This window comes from Oncorhynchus masou, chromosome 21, assembly GCF_036934945.1.
Source record: "Oncorhynchus masou masou isolate Uvic2021 chromosome 21, UVic_Omas_1.1, whole genome shotgun sequence".
Taxonomy (NCBI): Eukaryota; Metazoa; Chordata; class Actinopteri; order Salmoniformes; family Salmonidae; genus Oncorhynchus; species Oncorhynchus masou.
In genome coordinates this window covers 23690642-23710610 of record NC_088232.1, presented here as the reverse complement: position 1 = coordinate 23710610, position 19969 = coordinate 23690642, and the positions used below count along the sequence as shown (strand labels likewise).

The following is a 19969-nucleotide window of genomic DNA, read 5'->3' as shown; positions in this document are numbered from 1 at the left end:
TTATAAAAAGGTACAGTTAATAATAAGGATATCTGAGCAATAGGGGAAAAAAATGTTACATTTGCTGGGCAAACCCACAAGGCAACTCAGAAGACAACAATGGTTTCATGTCCTAGAACATCAGATGTGCCACTGCACTCCTCTCTGTACTCCCCTCACCCCTTTCTGTCCAAGAACACTGTTCATGATGACCAGCACAGAATAAATAGTGTCAGGGAATGGAATGAGATCCTCTCTCTCTCTCTCTCTCGGTCTGTCCTCCAGGTCCACATGACATCCATAGAATTGGAATGATCATTCATTATAATTCCATGGGGACAGCAGTCACAGGCACACTCAGGCGTGGGTACGACTTGTGTCATTGAACCATCTCAAAGTAATGTAGTATAGCCATGATGTGCTGAGGCATGAACACGTACATAACCCGCGTTCACCACCATCCCTGCCACAGATATCAGGATGGAGTCTGAGAAACAAGTAAAGGAAACTGACCAATACTTATAACTATTATAGGCTAATCCTATGGAATGAATAGGACAAGCAGGCTACAGTTTAGCACATTCAAATAGAAGGTAAATCTTATTAAACATTATACTGTCTATTCACGCGAAGCAGTCGGCCTCCCGAGGGGATTTTGCCCATGCTCCGACGCTGGCCAAATGCTTTGTCTAAAACCCAAATACACCTCGGATGTGATACAGTTTTATAAACATTTGGAACGTCCTTCAGTCATTTTTGAAAATTTCCTGTTGAAAAGTGACATCCCAAGTAGCCTATAAATACAGTAAATTACACACACTAAAAGGTAAACAAATGTGTTTGAGCAAAATTGTTTTTTTTAGACAACCGCAAAGTTCAAGGAGTTGGTCTGATCGGAATTGGTGATGTTATCGTCACCCCCCCTTGCTTGAGGAACAATAGAGGAGCAATAGAGCAGTTGTTCCCAAACTGTGGGGCGCACCCCTCTTTAAAGTTGTAATAGTAGAAGGTACAAGGTGCAATTTCTAAATTGGGTAGTGCATCATCAGTTCCTCTTGTCATGTCTGTCATTGCAGACCTTAGAGAGCTATTTATAACTTGTCAGAAATGTCCAGGTCTACTAGCCCATGTCAGCTAACGTTTTTTTTTTGGTTGGGGGTGTGGTTTCTTAGCCCATAGATATTGCTGTAATTTTTTTGTCATTCAAATATCACATGAATACACATTAGATGAAAATTTGCTTTAAAACTGCAAAACTTTCTTTGCAGCCCATGACAAAATGTTTAGAATTGCAGGAAATAAGCTTTAAGCCTGCTAAATTCTCTCCACCAATAAGAGGGGTGTGAACAATTTGTCATGAACAGTGCTTGTGCCCATAGAAGCAGATGTTGCTCGCAGGGCGGTGGGGGTTTCTGCTGCTCCAAATGAAATCAATAGTTGATTATTTTGTTCATTAAACAGACAAGACACACCCCATCAGTCAACACCACAGGAGGTTGGTGGCCCCTTAATTGGGGAGGATGGGCTCATTGTAATATCTGGAGTGAAAATAGTGGAACGGTATCAAATACATCAAACACTTGGTGCATGCACAGACCAGCTGGCTGGTGTGTTTACGGACATATTCAATCTCTCCCTATCCCAGTCTGCCGTCCCCACTTGCTTCAAGATGTCCAGGATTGTTCCTGTACCCAAAAAAAGCTAAGATAACTGAACTAAATGACTATTGCCCAGTAGCACTCACGTCTGTCATCATGAAGTGCATTGAGAGGCTAGTTAAGGATCATATCACCTCTACCTTACCTGACACCCTAGACACATTTTAATTTGCTTTCCGCCTCAATTTTCTATTTGCTTTCCACAGACAATGCAATCACGCACTGCCCTGGACAAGAGGAATATCTATGTAAGAATGCTGTTCATTGACTATAGCTCAGCATTCAACACCATAGTACCCTCCAAGCTCATCATTAAGCTTGAGGCCCTGGGTCTGAACCCCACCCTGGGTCTGAACCCCACCCTGGGTCTGATCCCCGCCCTGGGTCTGAACCCCACCCTGGGTCTGAACCCCGCCCTGGGTCTGAACCACACCCTGTGCAACTGGGTCCTGGACCTCCTGACGGACCGCCTCTAGGTGGTGAAGATAGGAAACAACACCTCCACTTCGTTGATCCTCAACACTGGGGCCCCACAAGGATGCGTGCTCAGCCCCTTCCTGTACTCCCTGTTCACCTGTGACTGCATGGTCATGCACGCCTCCAACTCAATCATCAAGTTTGCATACGACACAACAGTAGTAGGCCTGATTACCAACAATGAAGAGACAGCCTACAGGGAGGAAGTGAGAGACCTGGGAGTGGGGTGCCTGGAAAATAACTTCTCACTCATCATCAACAAAACAAAGGATCTGATCATGGACTTCAGGACAAACTGAAATGGTCCACCCACACAAACAGTGTGGTGAAAAAGGCACAACAGCGCCTCGTCAACATCAGGAGACTGAAGAAATTTGGCTTGGCACCTAAAACACTCACAAACTTTTTCAGATGCACAATTGAGAGCATCCTGTTGGGCTGTATCACCGCCTGTAACGGCAACTGCACCGACCTCAACCACAGGGCTCTCCAGAGGGTGGTGCGTTCTGCCAAACACATCACCGGGGGAAAACTACCTGCCCTCCAGGACACCTACAGCACCTGATGTCACAGGAAGGCAAAAAAGATCATCAAGGACAACAGCCACCCAAGCCACTGCCTGTTCTGCCCCCTATCATCCAGAAGGCAAATTCAGTACAGGTGCAAAGCTGGGATCGAGAGACTGAAAAACAGCTTCTATCTCAAGGGTCATCAGACTGTTAAATAGCCACGACGTGCACATTAGAGGCTGCTACCCTATATACATAGACTTGAAATCACTGGCCACTTTAATAATGTTTACATATTTTGCATTACTCCTCTCATGGTATCTTAGTCTATGCCGCTCTGACATTGCTCGTCCAAATATTAATATTTTCTTAATTCCAAATCAAATGTTCTTAATTCGCTACACACACAATAACATATGCTGAACACGTGTATGTGACCAATAACATTTGATTTGAAATACATGCTTGTACACAATGTGAAGAAAAAAAACTCAGCACTGCCCTGTATACCCATTCTTGTAAGTTGGAGCTGCTGTACATGATTGTCTGGGGCTGCTGTACAGAGAAGTCGGTCAGCTCACGGTCAGCTCCTCCAAGTTCATGTAGTCTTTCTGGGGGTTTATCCCTAAGGCCCGGGTTTGAGCATGTGACAAGACGTTGACATTTCTGTGTATGTCTCGTCTGTAACATGATAATAATACAAATCTGTAAATCATCCAAATGTATTTCTTAAAACCCATTTTTGCATCAGCAGTTGTCACAAAGTGTTTTACAGATACCCAGTCTAAAAACCTAAGAACAATCAATGCATTTGCCGAAGCACAGCATCTAGGAAACACTCCCTAAATGCCATGAACCTAGGATTAAAATGAGAGAGGAACCATATTCCGAGGGCTGTGCAGAGTGCACATTTAAGAGTGCATGTGCCCCTTATTGTTATTCAAGATGTTCCGACCAGCAAGGTGGCTATAGAGTGGGCAAAAGTTCAACACTCAGGGGTCAATGTCATGTCATAGGCTGAGAGAGAGAGAGAGAGAGAGAGAGAGAGAGAGAGAGAGAGAGAGAGAGAGAGAGAGAGAGAGAGAGGGGATCTATTACATAAAGTTATGTAACACATTACTGTGGGAAGGTAAATAATGTGAACCCTTTAGAATTACCTGGATTTCTGCAAAAATATTATCTGATCTTCATCTAAGTCACAACAATAGACAAATACAGTCTGCTTAAACTAATAATACACAAACAATTATAAGTTTTCATCTCTTTATTGATCACACTGTGTAAACATTCACAGTGCAGGTCGGGAAAAGTATGTGAACCCTTGGATTTAATAATAGGTCGACCCTCCTTTGGCAGCAATAACCTCAAACAAACGTTTTCTGTAGTTGCAGATCAGACTGACACAACGGTCAGGAGGAATTTTGGACCATTCCTCTTGAGAAAACTGTTTCAGTTTCACAATATTCTTGGGAGGTCTGGTGTGAACCGCTCTCGAGGTCATGCCACAGCATCTCAATCAGGTTGAGGTCAGGACTGACTGGGCCACTCCAGAAGGCGTATATTCTTCTGTTCAAGACATTCTCTTGATTTACATCTAAATAATGGGTTGTTTTCCTGATGCATCACCTAACTTCTGTTGAACTTCAATTGGTGGACAGATACATTATCCTGCAAAATGTCTTGATAAACTTGGGAATTCATTTTTGCGTTGATGATAGCAAGCTGTCCAGGCCCTGAGGCAGCAAAGCCACCCCAAACCATGACGCTACCTCCACCATAGTTTACAGTTGGGATGAGGTGTTGATGTTGGTGTTGTGCCTTTTTTCTCCACATAGTGTTGTGTATTCCTTCCAAACAACACAACTTTAGTTTCATCTGTCACAGAGTATTTTGCCACATCCACATGCTCTTTTGCAAACTTCAGACGTGCAGCAAAGTTTTTTTTTTGGACAGCAGTGGCTTCTTCCATGGTGTCCTCCCATGAACTCCATTTTTGTGTAGTGTTTTACGTATAGTAGACTCGTCAACAAAGATGTTAGCATCTTCCAGAGATTTCTGTACATCTGTAGCTGACACTCGAGGATTCTTCTTAACCTCATTGAGCATTCTGCGCTGTGCTCTTGCAGTCATCTTTGCAGGACGGCCACTCCTAGGGAGAGTAGCAACAGTGCTAAACTTTCTCCATTTACGGTGTGTTTCAAAAGTATTCATTCCCCTTAGCGTTTTTCCTATTAGTTGCATTGCAACCTGTAATTTAAATGGATTTTTATTTGGATTTCATGTAATGGACATACACAAAATAGTGTGTATGAAGAAAACTATAAAAATTAATAATACATTTTTTAAACGGAAAAGTGGTGCGTGCATTTGTATTCATCCCCGTTGCTATGAAGCCCCTAAATAAGATCTGGTGCAACCAATTACTATCAGAAGTCACATAATTAGTTAAATGAAGTCCACCTGTGTGCAATCTAAGTGTCACATGTTCTGTCATATGATCTCAATATATATATACACACCTGTTCTGAAAGGCTCCAGAGTCTGGAACACGACTAAGCAAGTGTCACCATGATGACCAAGGAGCTCTCCAAACAGGTCAGGGCCAAAATTGTGGAGAAGTACAGATCAGGAACGAATAAGCAAACACGTTTGGTGTTCGCCAAAAGGCATGTGGGAGACTACCCAAACATATGGAAGAAGGTACTCTGGTCAGATGAGACTAAAAGGAAAATCTGATCCATTTTTGGGGCACATGTTGACAAGGTGTTGGGGAATCACTGGAGGGGAATATTGACCAGATGAGCATCTCAGTGTACAGCTCAATAAACACAATAGGCGTTTGGTTATATTTCAGTCTTCTGTGATGTATTTAAAGTGTCATATTGGGATGCAAACTCAAAAATGAATACATTTAAACTATATCTGACATGTTGATGGTGTCTACTTTTTTAAGTCCAAACCATGTGTGGTGTATACATTTACATTTACATTACATTTAAGTCATTTAGCAGACGCTCTTATCCAGAGCGACTTACAAATTGGTGAATTCACCTTCTGACATCCAGTGGAACAGCCACTTTACAATAGTGCATCTAAATCATTAAGGGGGGGGGGGGGGGGGGGGGGGTGAGAAGGATTACTTATCCTATCCTAGGTATTCCTTGAAGAGGTGGGGTTTCAGGTGTCTCCGGAAGGTGGTGATTGACTCCGCTGTCCTGGCGTCGTGAGGGAGTTTGTTCCACCATTGGGGGGCCAGAGCAGCGAACAGTTTTGACTGGGCTGAGCGGGAACTGTACTTCCTCAGTGGTAGGGAGGCGAGCAGGCCAGAGGTGGATGAACGCAGTGCCCTTGCTTGGGTGTAGGGCCTGATCAGAGCCTGGAGGTACTGCGGTGCCGTTCCCCTCACAGCTCCGTAGGCAAGCACCATGGTCTTGTAGCGGATGCGAGCTTCAACTGGAAGCCAGTGGAGAGAGCGGAGGAGCGGGGTGACGTGAGAGAACTTGGGAAGGTTGAACACCAGACGGGCTGCGGCGTTCTGGATGAGTTGTAGGGGTTTAATGGCACAGGCAGGGAGCCCAGCCAACAGCGAGTTGCAGTAATCCAGACGGGAGATGACAAGTGCCTGGATTAGGACCTGTGCCGCTTCCTGTGTGAGGCAGGGTCGTACTCTGCGGATGTTGTAGAGCATGAACCTACAGGAACGGGCCACCGCCATGATGTTGGTTGAGAACGACAGGGTGTTGTCCAGGATCACGCCAAGGTTCTTAGCGCTCTGGGAGGAGGACACAATGGAGTTGTCAACCGTGATGGCGAGATCATGGAACGGGCAGTCCTTCCCCGGGAGGAAGAGCAGCTCCGTCTTGCCGAGGTTCAGCTTGAGGTGGTGATCCGTCATCCACACTGATATGTCTGCCAGACATGCAGAGATGCGATTCGCCACCTGGTCATCAGAAGGGGGAAAGGAGAAGATTAATTGTGTGTCGTCTGCATAGCAATGATAGGAGAGACCATGTGAGGTTATGACAGAGCCAAGTGACTTGGTGTATAGCGAGAATAGGAGAGGGCCTAGAACAGAGCCCTGGGGGACACCAGTGGTGAGAGCGCGTGGCGAGGAGACAGATTCTTGCCACGCCACCTGGTAGGAGCGACCTGTCAGGTAGGACGCAATCCAAGCGTGGGCCGCGCCGGAGATGCCCAACTCGGAGAGGGTGGAGAGGAGGATCTGATGGTTCACAGTATCGAAGGCAGCCGATAGGTCTAGAAGGATGAGAGCAGAGGAGAGAGAGTTAGCTTTAGCAGTGCGGAGCGCCTCCGTGATACAGAGAAGAGCAGTCTCAGTTGAATGACTAGTCTTGAAACCTGACTGATTTGGATCAAGAAGGTCATTCTGAGAGAGGTAGCGGGAGAGCTGGCCAAGGACGGCACGTTCAAGAGTTTTGGAGAGAAAAGAAAGAAGGGATACTGGTCTGTAGTTGTTGACATCGGAGGGATCGAGTGTAGGTTTTTTCAGAAGGGGTGCAACTCTCGCTCTCTTGAAGACGGAAGGGACGTAGCCAGCGGTCAGGGATGAGTTGATGAGCGAGGTGAGGTAAGGGAGAAGGTCTCCGGAAATGGTCTGGAGAAGAGAGGAGGGGATAGGGTCAAGCGGGCAGGTTGATGGGCGGCCGGCCGTCACAAGAAGCGAGATTTCATCTGGAGAGAGAGGGGAGAAAGAGGTCACAGCACAGGGTAGGGCAGTGTGAGCAGAACCAGCGGTGTCGTTTGACTTAGCAAACGAGGATCGGATGTCGTCGACCTTCTTTTCAAAATGGTTGACGAAGTCATCTGCAGAGAGGGAGGGGGGGGGGGAGGATTCAGTAGGGAGGAGAAGGTGGCAAAGAGCTTCCTAGGGTTAGAGGCAGATGCTTGGAATTTAGAGTGGTAGAAAGTGGCTTTAGCAGCAGAGACAGAGGAGGAAAATGTAGAGAGGAGGGAGTGAAAGGATGCCAGGTCCGCAGGGAGGCGAGTTCTCCTCCATTTCCGCTCAGCTGCCCGGAGCTCTGTTCTGTGAGCTCGCAATGAGTCATCGAGCCACGGAGCGGGAGGGGAGGACCGAGCCGGCCTGGAGGATAGGGGACATAGAGAGTCAAAGGATGCAGAAAGGGAAGAGAGGAGGGTTGAGGAGGCAGAATCAGGAGATAGGTTGGAGAAGGTATGAGCAGAGGGAAGAGATGATAGGATGGAAGAGGAGAGAGTAGCGGGGGAGAGAGAGCGAAGGTTGGGACGGCGCGATACCATCCGAGTAGGGGCAGTGTGGGAAGTGTTGGATGAGAGCGAGAGGGAAAAGGATACAAGGTAGTGGTCGGAGACTTGGAGGGGAGTTGCAATGAGGTTAGTGGAAGAACAGCATCTAGTAAAGATGAGGTCGAGCGTATTGCCTGCCTTGTGAGTAGGGGGAAGGTGAGAGGGTGAGGTCAAAAGAGGAGAGGAGTGGAAAGAAGGAGGCAGAGAGGAATGAGTCAAAGGTAGACGTGGGGAGGTTAAAGTCGCCCAGGACTGTGAGAGGTGAGCCGTCCTCAGGAAAGGAGCTTATCAAGGCATCAAGCTCATTGATGAACTCTCCGAGGGAACCTGGAGGGCGATAAATGATAAGGATGTTAAGCTTGAAAGGGCTGGTAACTGTGACAGCATGGAATTCAAAGGAGGCGATAGACAGATGGGTAAGGGGAGAGAGAGAGAATGACCACTTGGGAGAGATGAGGATCCCGGTGCCACCACCCCGCTGACCAGAAGCTCTCGGGGTGTGCGAGAACACGTGGGCGGACGAAGAGAGAGCAGTAGGAGTAGCAGTGTTATCTGTGGTAATCCATGTTTCCGTCAGTGCCAAGAAGTCGAGGGACTGGAGGGAGGCATAGGCTGAGATGAACTCTGCCTTGTTGGCCGCAGATCGGCAGTTCCAGAGGCTACCGGAGACCTGGAACTCCACGTGGGTCGTGCGCGCTGGGACCACCAGATTAGGGTGGCCGCGGCCACGCGGTGTGGAGCGTTTGTATGGTCTGTGCAGAGAGGAGAGAACAGGGATAGATAGACACATAGTTGACAGGCTACAGAAGAGGCTACGCTAATGCAAAGGAGATTGGAATGACAAGTGGACTACACGTCTCGAATGTTCAGAAAGTTAAGCTTACGTAGCAAGAATCTTATTGACTAAAATGATTGAAATTATACAGTACTGCTGGAGTAGGCTAGCTGGCAGTGGCTGCGTTGTTGACTTTGTAGGCTAGCTGGTAGTGGCTGCGATGTTGACACTACACTAATCAAGTCGTTCCGTCGAGTGTAATAGTTTCTACAGTGCTGCTATTCGGGGGCTAGCTGGCTAGCTAGCAGGTTGATTGCGTTACGTTACCTTAAAAGAACGACAATAGCTGGCTAGCTAACCTAGAAAATCGCTCTAGGCTACACAATTGTCTTTGAAACAAAGACGGCTATGTAGCTAGCTAGCTACGATCAAACAAATCAAACCGTTGTACTGTAATAGTTTCTACAGTGCTGCTATTCGGGGGCTAGCTGGCTAGCTACGTTAAAAGAACGACAATAGCTGGCCAGCTAACCTAGAAAATCGCTCTAGACTACACAATTGTCTTAGATACAAAGACGGCTATGTAGCTAGCTAAGAAGAAATTGCTAAGATTAGACAAATCAAACCGTTGTACTATAATGAAATGTAATGAAAAGTTATACTACCTGCGGACCGAAGTGTAGATGCGACCGCTCGCTCCAACCCGGAACCGGAAATACATTTACAGTTGACATTCACTGACATCCCCCCGGACATTCACTGGAATCCCCCCGGACATTCACTGGCATCCCCCCGGACATCCACTGGCATCCCCCCGGACATTCACTGGCATCCCCCCGGACATTCACTGGCATCCCCCCGGACATTCACTGGAATCCCCCCGGACATTCACTGGCATCCCCCCAAACATCCACTGGCATCCCCCCGGACATTCACTGGCATCCCCCGGACATTCACTGGAATCCCCCGGACATTCACTGGCATCCCCCGGACATTCACTGGCATCCCCCGGACATTCACTGGAATCCCCCCGGACATTCACTGGAATCCCCCTGGACATTCACTGGAATCCCCCCGGACATCCACTGGCATCCCCCCGGACATAGAATGTAGACTGTCTAACCTAATTTTAGCCCACCCAATTTTACCTACCTCATCCCCATACTGTTAATATTTATTTACTTTTCTGCTCTTTTGCACACTAATATCTCTACCTGTACATGACCATCTGATCATTTATCACTCCAGTGTTAATCTGCAAAATTGTAATTATTTGCCTACCTCCTCATGCCTTTTGCACACAATGTATATAGACTTTTTTTTCATTCTACTGTGTTATTGACTTGTTAATTGTTTACTCCATGTGTAGCTCTGTGTTGTCTGTTCACACTGCTATGCTTTATCTTGGCCAGGTCGCAGTTGCAAATGAGAACTTGTTCTCAACTAGCCTACCTGGTTAAATAAAGGTGAAAAAAAAAAAATATATATATATATATATAAAAAAAAATGCCCGGACACCCCTCTGGGAACTATTTTTAAACGGGTAAAGGTGAAACAGTTGTAAAGCAGTTGTTTCAAAGACAACTGGGGATACACTTGTGTACATATAGTTCCCTTGTGTGTAAGGGACCCCCTAGATTAGCAACCTATTGACCATTAAATCTGGATAAACGAGGTGCATGAAAGACTTTCCACACCCAAACACGCACACACACACATCCCAAGAACCCAATGGCTCTTGTGTAGAGAGAGAGAGAAGCAGATTGGGGAGACAGACAGAGACAGAGATTTCATTAAAGGTATATTACATTTTCTTTAAAACTACAGATACCCTGGTTTGAATCCAGGCTGTATCACAACTGGCCATGATTTGAGTTCCATAGGGTGGTTCACTATTGGCCCCGCGTCGCCTGGGTTTGGCCAGTGCAGGCCGACATTGTAAATAAGAATTTGTTCTTAACTGACTTGCCTCGTTAAATAAAGGTTATATGTACTTAAAAAATGTAAACCCATAGCTTGTAACCTGACACCACACCTGCAACCAAGCCCCACACACTAACATGCAAGAGGAAAGATGGAGAGAGAGATTTATGTAATTGAAGGTAAATGCAATTTTCCTTCAAACCTTTTCATTTTCTTCTAAAACTTCAGCACAGACATTTAAACATACATATTACAATGATTAAAGTTTATTAAAAGTTACTATGCAATATTTAACTATATCACAGGTTTTTTTATCTAAACCTTTATATAAATCATATATATTATTATTACACAATACTACACTTTAATACCCTATAAATGTTTGTATTATAATTTTTTGTAGGAAAGACGGTTATTTTTCTAAATGTATTTTTCTTCGAAAATAATGCCTTGAGCTCGGCCCTCGTCTACTTGTAACACCCACAGTTTGACATCACCCCATGCAACCAGGCCCCACACACACCCACCCAACGGGAAAGACTGTAATTCATTGAAGGTAAATAACATTTTCTTCAAAACCTTTAGTACAGACATTTAAATATACATATTACAATGATTAAAGTTTACTATGCAATATTAAATAATAAACTATGACACTAATGTGTATTACTAAACCTTTATATAGACCATACGTGTTATTATTACACATTACATATTAATTGTGTTGCAAAATAAACTGTTTTTAAAGTAGAATGAGCATTTTCCTCCTTTTCGGGGGCCTATCGTAACCTGACACCAACCCCATCAGTCTCCAAACCCCTGTCTTCAAGCGGTGAGGACATCAGACATCGTCTCTTCCATGCAGGCTCTCCATGGTCTCCTAGGCTTCGTATGTTCTATTTTTGATGATAGATCAACCTTCTTGCCTTTAAACCCAAGTTTTGTCTTGATGACAGAAGGGACCATCTTCGTAAATGTTCACGATGGTGGAAAAATTGTTGCACTCGTTTAATCATATCAAACACTTTAAACCAATCTTGCCAACTTAAGCTAAAGACAGGCACAGAGTAGTGCACGCATTTGAAAATACATATGAACTAACAGATTTGGTGCCATATGCGCTATTGAATTCAGAACAACCTAAAACTGTCACTGGAGTCTGGACTATACACTACTGAAGAGATTCATATTGCCTTCACTCATATCAATCACACCATTAAAACAATCAGGTGCATCACAAAGAATGTCATCAATAGTTTTGTTATTGTGGCCCAGACATGAAGGACACAATACACCTGTTTTCTGTAGTTTTCTGTGGTTTATCTCTCTTGAGGCTTCTTCTCTGTCATAGTGTTCACAGGACAAGTCTAAGACTTACTTATAACTCAGGCAGACCTACCGGGAAATTACTTTTTCCTGTTCATTCTACAAGGGGTCACAAGATCACTACACAGCAGCGCCGTAAATTCACTACAACAATTCCCAACTGTTTCAAATGTTCAAACACATTTTCTTTAAGTTCAACAAAGTCACTACACATCAATCACCAAGTCATTACCTTTTCTTACAAACATGTGCTTTACTTCAAAGAAACAGCTGCACTATCAAGTTACATAAGCACACACCAAATGTCGTGAGAACATCCGGACAGGATGTAATAAACAGCCCAAACACAGGACACAGGAACAACTCACTCACTTTTTGACAGCAACCATCGACTACAGTCTCTCTGGCACCTGTTAGCTAGTTAACATTAGCCTTTTACATCTAGCTACATATTGAACTTCCATCATCTCAGGCCAGGTGCACAACAATGTATGAATGAATGATTGGATCAGAATCGCAGTTATAATTATTGGCCAGTACGCATGATTAAGTGAAACCACAATTCTAAATCCGTATCTCCATCCATGGCTAATTTAGCTAGCTGGCTAGCTAGCCACCGGAGGACAACACAAGAGTTTTTCTGTCAATGACATTTCCTCTGAAGGGGATTTGATAGGAGTGACGCCAAAATCCAAGGTGGCTTCCCTTTTTTTGGTGCGCCAGGACCATTCACAGTTGAGCTCGCTCACCTCAATGCTGGTTGGCAAATTTGTTATACTTTTTTTTTTTTTTTTTTTAAATCAAGGGAGGCCAGATGCTCACTGGCTTTGCTTGCCTTCAATGCTACGGGTGGCAACAATGTCAGACAGCATCAGATAGATGGCCTACAGATACAGAGGGGCGCTGTTTCGCACGCGCTGATGTTTTCTCCTGTGAGATACATTCAGCCTTGGGAATTAAAGGAAAATTATGAAACACATTATGAAAGATTATGAACATTATGAAAGATAAAACATTTTTATTGGTACATTTTTGGGGGGAGCCTGGCTTCCCTTGGCATCCATGAATACACACCACTGCTAAAAATTAAAAAAAGACACCATTGCTTATCAGGCCTATGAAAGGGATAAAATCATTCTTCAGTCATAATTGTTCAGTGTTGTGATCAACAGTAGCCTAATTTGATAGTCATATCTTCCTCACCTCTTTTTGAACAGGTTCCAACTTACTTGAGTAGCCTAACATATCAGATCAGTCAACACCAATGACTGCAGGCTACATGAGGTCTACACATGCACTTTTTTATGCCAGATAAAGCTGATTAAAATAATCTTTGAAATCCATGAGATCGGAGTTCTAAAATTCTCAATAGTTGCGCATGCACACGTTTATGCCTGCAGGTGAGACAGATGCCGCATTCAAAACAACTGGGAACTCGGAAAAAACGAGCTACGACAAAAAAAAAAAAAACGTTTGGAAAGGTCATCCAACTTGGAAACTGGCATCTTTCTAGAGCTCCCCCTTTACAACCTGTTCACTGATGTCGGGATTTGACCAAGTGGAAAACCCTGGCCTCATCTTTCTACGAGTTTTTATGTCGGATATTACCGAGTTGTCTTGAATGCACCAACAGTAGGCTACACTGTGACCACCTAAGCTAGTAGCTATAGCCTACTGTTATCGTTTCATAGTCTACTGTTCAGCAACAAAATCTTAACCAACAAATAGGCTACTTGCTAACTATTCGAAATTACAAGGCAAGGGGTTGTAGTTAGTTATCTATCCGGGTAAAATACCTAGTAGCCTAGTTATTTTCAAACTATTCTGGAACCAAAAAGGATACTGAAGATGGTTCTCACCCAAGGCTTCAACATGTATAAAGCCGTTACGAGAATATACTGGTAACACAACCAGGATATTTTCTTCCAGATAACTTCAAAATGCCATAACTTGAAGTTGTATTTATTCTGTCTTTTTTGTGATTGACGATTATTTCTTGGTAGATAAAGCGTTTATGAAAAGCAATCACTTTTGCATGTGAAATCACAGAATCGACTCTATCCTCAACATGCCAATTACGTCCCTTTTGTTTTGAGCCAAATATCCCTGTGGGCTTCGAACAGGGCACCTAGCTCACATCCAGGAGGCAGCCCGGTTCCAAAACGAATGCAATCAACCGTCAACCGGTGCAGATTAATCCCCCCAGTGATGTTTAACGGCTTTCTTTCTCAACCAATCTCGAATCACATGAAAAAGCGGCGCGCAAAGGGCGGTTTCCACTTCCTGTCCCGACTCTAATCAGATTTACAAACGGTTATTGCGATCCGGAATCCTTGGGACGTCCATACCCTAACCAAAGACAGTACAGTGTGAAGATATACAAATCTTTGGTTCTACCTATAAAAAAAACAGAATAAATACCATAGGGGTAAACTTAATAAAATGTTGGAGGCCAATGCTTGTACATCAAATCTTTACATGATCTTTACACCCCTGTCTAATACTATAAAAAGATGTACATTCAGATACCAAAAGTCTTATCAGGGATATCGCAACAGTGTATCTTCAGCAGTGGCTGGCGAGGATGTTAAAAAAGTGGTAGACCTCGTCCTTATCGAGCACTGCCACCTCAGTGGAGCACTCCGTACACTGAACAGGATGGTAGATCTCCTCTCCGCCCATCCCCAACACTGCTCCTGAATCTGTGGCTTCCATTGTGGTTGACTCTGTTGGCTCTGGTTGACGCCCTTTCCTCCTCTTTCTGCTCCTCAGATTTTTCTCATTGAGCGTTTTGTACCGTAAAATCTCCTCTTTGTTTACTGTACAATTCATGACAAACATGGCTCTGTATTGGGTCCTGTATTTGTCATGCCTGTAGACAAAAACAAACAAGAGGTCAATTGAGACAAATCCTTTCCAGAATTGCTCAACCTTTACAATTGTAGTGGGTGTAATGTTTGGCTGTGTAAAATGCTGTGAGTTCAGTTCAAGATGATATTCACAGCCAAATGAACTCTTTATTTCCTACCTTTGACAGTCGAGGCACAGCGTGGTCATGCATGCTGGGCAGTTAAGGACAGCATCGCTGCTTGGAAGCCCCTGGGACTGCCCTCTTCTGTTTCGTGAAGATTGCAATCTTCTCTTTTCGTTGTACCTGATCAAATAGGCAATAGGGGAACATAATTGACATACAGTGCATTCAGTATTCAGACCCCTTGACTTTTTCCACATTTTGTTAGGTTAGACATTCTAAAATTGATTAAATTGATCACACAATACCCCATAATGACAAAGCAAAAACAGTTTTGTATCAATTTTTGCAAATGTATAAAAAATTAAATGAAATGCACATTTACATAAGTATTTAGACCCAGTACTTTACTCAGTACTTTGTAAAAGCTTGGCACAAGTGTATTTGGGAAGTTTCTCCCATTCTTCTCTGAAGATCCTCCCAAGCTCTGTAAGGTTGGATGGGGAGCATTGCTACACAGATATTTTCAGGTCCCTTCAGGGATGTTCGATGAGGTTCAAGTCCAGGCTCTGGCTGGGCCACTCAAGGACATTCAGAGACTTGTCCCGAAGCCACTCCTGCGTTGTTTTGGCTGTGTGCCTAGGGTTGTTGTCCTATTGGAAGGTGAACCGTTGCCTCAGTCGGAGGTCCTGAGCACTCTGGAGCAGGTTTTCATCAAGGATCTCTCTGTAATTTGCTCCGTTCATCTTTGCCTCGATCCTGACTAGTCTCCCAGTCCCTGCCGCTGAAAAACATCCCCACAGCATGCTGCCACTCCCATGCTTCACCGTAGGGATGGTGCCAGGTTTCCTCCAGACGTGACGCTTGGCATTCAGCCCAAAGAGTTCAATCTTGGTTTCATCAGACAAAAGAATATTGTTTCTCGTGGTCTGAGAGTCTTTAGGTGCCTTTTGGCAAACTCTAAGAGGGCTGTCATGTGCCTTTTACTGAGGAGTGACTTTCGTCTGACCACTCGACCATAAAGGCCTGATTGGTGGAGTGCTGCAGAGATGGTTGTCCTTCTGGAAGGTTCTCCCATCTCAACAGAGGAACTCTAGAGCTCTGTTTGAGTTTATTTTTTACAGGGACAGTGCACATTAATCAACGTTTCAGTAAAAGTGCCATTTTAGCCAGCCGGCAGTCATAGCATACAGACAGAGCATACAGATAGAGCAAAAAGACACAATCCATTAAAGCAACTAAGTGTTTCCACACCTCACAAGCTACAGACAACAGACAACATGGAAAGCGGCAATGTCACAGTGACCATCAGGTTCTTGCTCACCTCCCTGACCAAGGTCCTTCTCCCCCGATTTCTCAGTTTGCCCAGCTCTAGGAAGAGTTTTGATGGTTCCAAACGTCTTCCATTCAAGAACAATGGAGGACACGGTTCTTGGGGACCTTCAACGCTGCCAAAATGTTTTGGTACCCTTCCCCAGATCTGTGCCTCAACACAATCCTGTCTCGGAGCTCTACAGACAATTCCTTCGATTTCATGGCTTGGTTTTTGCTCTGACATGCACTGTCAATTGTGGGACCTTATATAAACAGGTAAGTGCCTTTCCAAATCATGTCCAATCAATAGAATTTTCCACAGGTGGACTCCAATTAAGTTGTAGAAACATCAAGTAAAATCAATGGAAACAGCTCAATTTCGAGTCTCATAGCAAAGGGTCTGAATACTTATGTTAATAAGGTATTTCTGTTTTTGGTTTTAATAAATCTGGTAAAATTTCTATGAACCTGTTTTCGTTTTTGTCATTATGGGGTATTGTGTGTAGATTGCTGAGGAAATTGTTTTATTTATTCCATTTTAGAATAAGGCTGTAACGTAACAAAATTTAGAAAGACTCAAGGGGTCTGAATACTTTCCGAAGGCACTGTATGTGGCTACAAACAACCCTACTCATGGACTAAAAAGCACTATCAATGGAAATTCTCCACTGAGCATGCTTTACTAATCTGGGTCCGAGAAACCGACCTTAAATATTTGGATATTCTTTCAAACTTCACCCTGTTATTACACACAAAAACACTTTTGTAGCATTTTGTATGATGGATGCATTGCTTGCCTCCTCCTCTTGGCGTCCACCCATGCCTGATCCCGGTCATCCTCATCCGGGTCGTACAGTAGTTCATCATTGGTGGGGATCGATCGCTGTTTCCTGCGTCTCTGACCCGAGGAACTGCCTGCAGAAGAGGATCAAACAATCATATCGCATCATCTGTACAACAATAGGACTCTGTCCTTTTAAGTCCAAGGTTAGGGCTTAATCTGTGCCCTCAGAGTCAATGTTTACAGATTAATTCTAGCGACACACTTACTTGGAGCAGTTTCCTCCTCGTCGGAATCAGAGTCAAAATAAACATTGTCATAAAGCTCTGGCTGTGGTAACCCAGGCGTTGCAGCATTGTCATTGGTACCCAAAGCCTCTCCTGGGATGGACAAATGGACACTGTTATTAACGAGTACAGCAGTACAATATTATTATTATTATTTATTTATTTTTCTCCCCAATTTCGTGTTATCCAATTGTTTAGTAGCTACTATCTTGTCTCATCGCTACAACTCCCGTACGGGCTCGGGAGACACGAAGGTTGAAAGTCATGCGTCCTCCGATACACAACCCAACCAAGCCGCACTGCTTCTTAACACAGCGCCATCCAATGCGTCGGAGGAAACACCTGGCAACCTTGGTTAGTGCGCACTTCGCCCGGCCCGCCACAGGAGTTGATGGTGCGCGGTGAGACAAGGATTTCCCTAGCGGCCAAACCCTCCCTAACCTGGACGACACTAGGCCAATTGTGCGTCGCCCCACGGACCTCCCGGTCGCGGCCGGTTATGACAGAGCCTGGGCGCGAACCCAGAATCTCTGGTGGCGCAGCTGGCGCTGCAATACAGCGCCCTTAACCACTGCGCCACACGGGATGCACTAGCAGTACAATATTATTGATAGACAGGGGCGCAACTTTCACTGGGAACAGGGGGGACATGACCCCCCACATTCTGAAATATAATTTTTGTCCCTCCCAGTTTTATCATTGCATTGTGATACAAAAACAGGCATTGGTGTGCTGTGCTTTAGGACCATGAGGGGGCCTCAGCGCGGTAGGGTAGGTTGCTTGGTGGTTTCAGCCGGATTGATTTAGGAATGCGTGGACACCACAGTGTGCGTGAACAGAGGCAGCTATTGTCTGTGTGTGTGTGTGTGTGTTGTTGTCCCCCCCCCCCCCCAAATTGTAAAAGCAAGCTGAGCAGAAACTGGCTACTCTTTATTTGACTGAATGAGCTGGAAAGGTAACTGCTCTTTGACTTAACAGAAAAATAGTTATTTATTCCCAGTGCTGAGCTAGTAGTGTAACTGACATGTAACGTTAGCTAATGTTCCATCTCGAATCGACTGACGTTCTGTCTGAAGTGAATGAACTAACAGCCAGTTCAGCTCTAGCCTCTAGCAATCTGTCAGGTAGCAGTATCTAGCAGACGTTGTGTTTATGGAAATGTTCTGTAACCTTTGTTTCTTCCCGCTTCAACGGAAGTACATTAATTTGGCTCGTTTTTGCCAGTTGATGTACCGTTATGGCTGCCAAAAGTTGTCTAATGTTAGATATTATTTCCACCCCAATCATAGTCAGCATAGCAATGTAACGTTATAGATCTGTCATGGTGCACTGTCTGTATATAACACTATGCTCATGATATTTGTGCGTCTATAACTTTCTCACTCATCGTTATTCACGATTCATTCAGGATTATCCATAATCTTGGTGGCATCCACATTCATGTAGAAGTATTTAGAAACATATTCTATTCTTATGTACAATACAAGTGACCCCAAAAGGGTCATAGATTGTGTAGAAATGCAGGAAATTAGCTTTAGATGCCCCCAGACCCCCGGCCAGCAACTGAAGTGTTCTCTCTATTCACAACAGAACAACAGTGTGCATTGCTGCTGCCGCCGCCAGCCAAAAAGACACAAAAAAACTATAGATGCAAGAAGAAAATTCCCACCTGCTGGTGCTGGTGCTGTAGGTGGCGCCCATTTGCACTCCATAGTCTTGATGGTGGTGCTGAGCTCTGCCTCCATCTCTTTCTCAAACTCATCCCCACTGGAGGACTCACTCTCCCCAGTCAAGTATTCTCGGATGAGCTTCCTTTTCTGATCCGGGGTACCGTTCAAGAGCACATCCAGCTCATCCTCAGAGCTGGAAATACAGCAACAAATTTGGAGGGTCTTGATGTCATACAGTTTTCATATTGAACAGTCATTGGTCAGATCCTGTTTGAACAACACTCACAACTTGGCGCCCTAATAATAAAATACTTCTTTATAACAGGTCAGGGGTGAATTATATTTAAATCCAGTCAATTGTTGATATGGAATTGACCCCAACCCTGCTTCACAGATCCAACCCCTACTTCAGTGCCCAAGTAACGTTAATATTGAACGCTATGGGCCTTCAAGCGAATCAAGCTATAGAATATGGAAACAATACTGTACCCAAACATTTAACATTGAACCCGGTTTACATGTTACTGTTCGGCTACTAACGTGAGGTAGATAGCATCACCAGCAACCATGCTTGCATTGGACGACCCGCTTGCGTTCTTAGTGTACTAGCTAGCCAAACGCTACCTAACGTCAAACCATGCAACCACAATTACCTGTCCTCAGCTCTTTCTTCATCACTTGGCTCCTCTATCTCATATGAATCATACTCTACTTGTCTGTTCATTTTGTATTTTATGAAATCTAGCTAGCAAATGTAGTTACGAGAACGGTCGAAGTAAAGGTAAACAAAGGTGGAAACTTTATAAAGCTTCGTCGCCAGGACCTTGTAGCTTACTTCCTGATATTTCACATTACTTCCGATTTGCGCTTTTCAAAGTAAAAGTCCCAGGCGTTCAAAACTAGCAGGCAACTGTAGATTTTAGAAAAGGGAATTGCTCAAATACAGAGCGTTGTGTAAGTATTCACCCCCTTCCATTTATGAAATGTAGCTTCCCCCCCACACTGATCTACACAAC

The 19969-nt window shown here is 44.5% G+C and overlaps 1 protein-coding gene across 1 annotated transcript; it reads right to left on the bottom strand.

The window, feature by feature from the left end:
• Nucleotides 1-12928: 12928 nt before the first annotated feature.
• On the bottom strand, nt 12929-19797 carry eapp (e2f-associated phosphoprotein). Its single transcript, XM_064927836.1, has 6 exons — nt 19607-19797; nt 18953-19146; nt 17266-17376; nt 17013-17130; nt 14959-15084; nt 12929-14802 (listed from the first exon to the last, which is right to left on the bottom strand). The coding sequence occupies exons 1-6, from the start codon at nt 19675-19677 to the stop codon at nt 14496-14498; spliced, it is 927 nt and encodes a 308-aa protein (XP_064783908.1). The 5' UTR covers nt 19678-19797; the 3' UTR covers nt 12929-14495.
• Nucleotides 19798-19969: the final 172 nt, after the last annotated feature.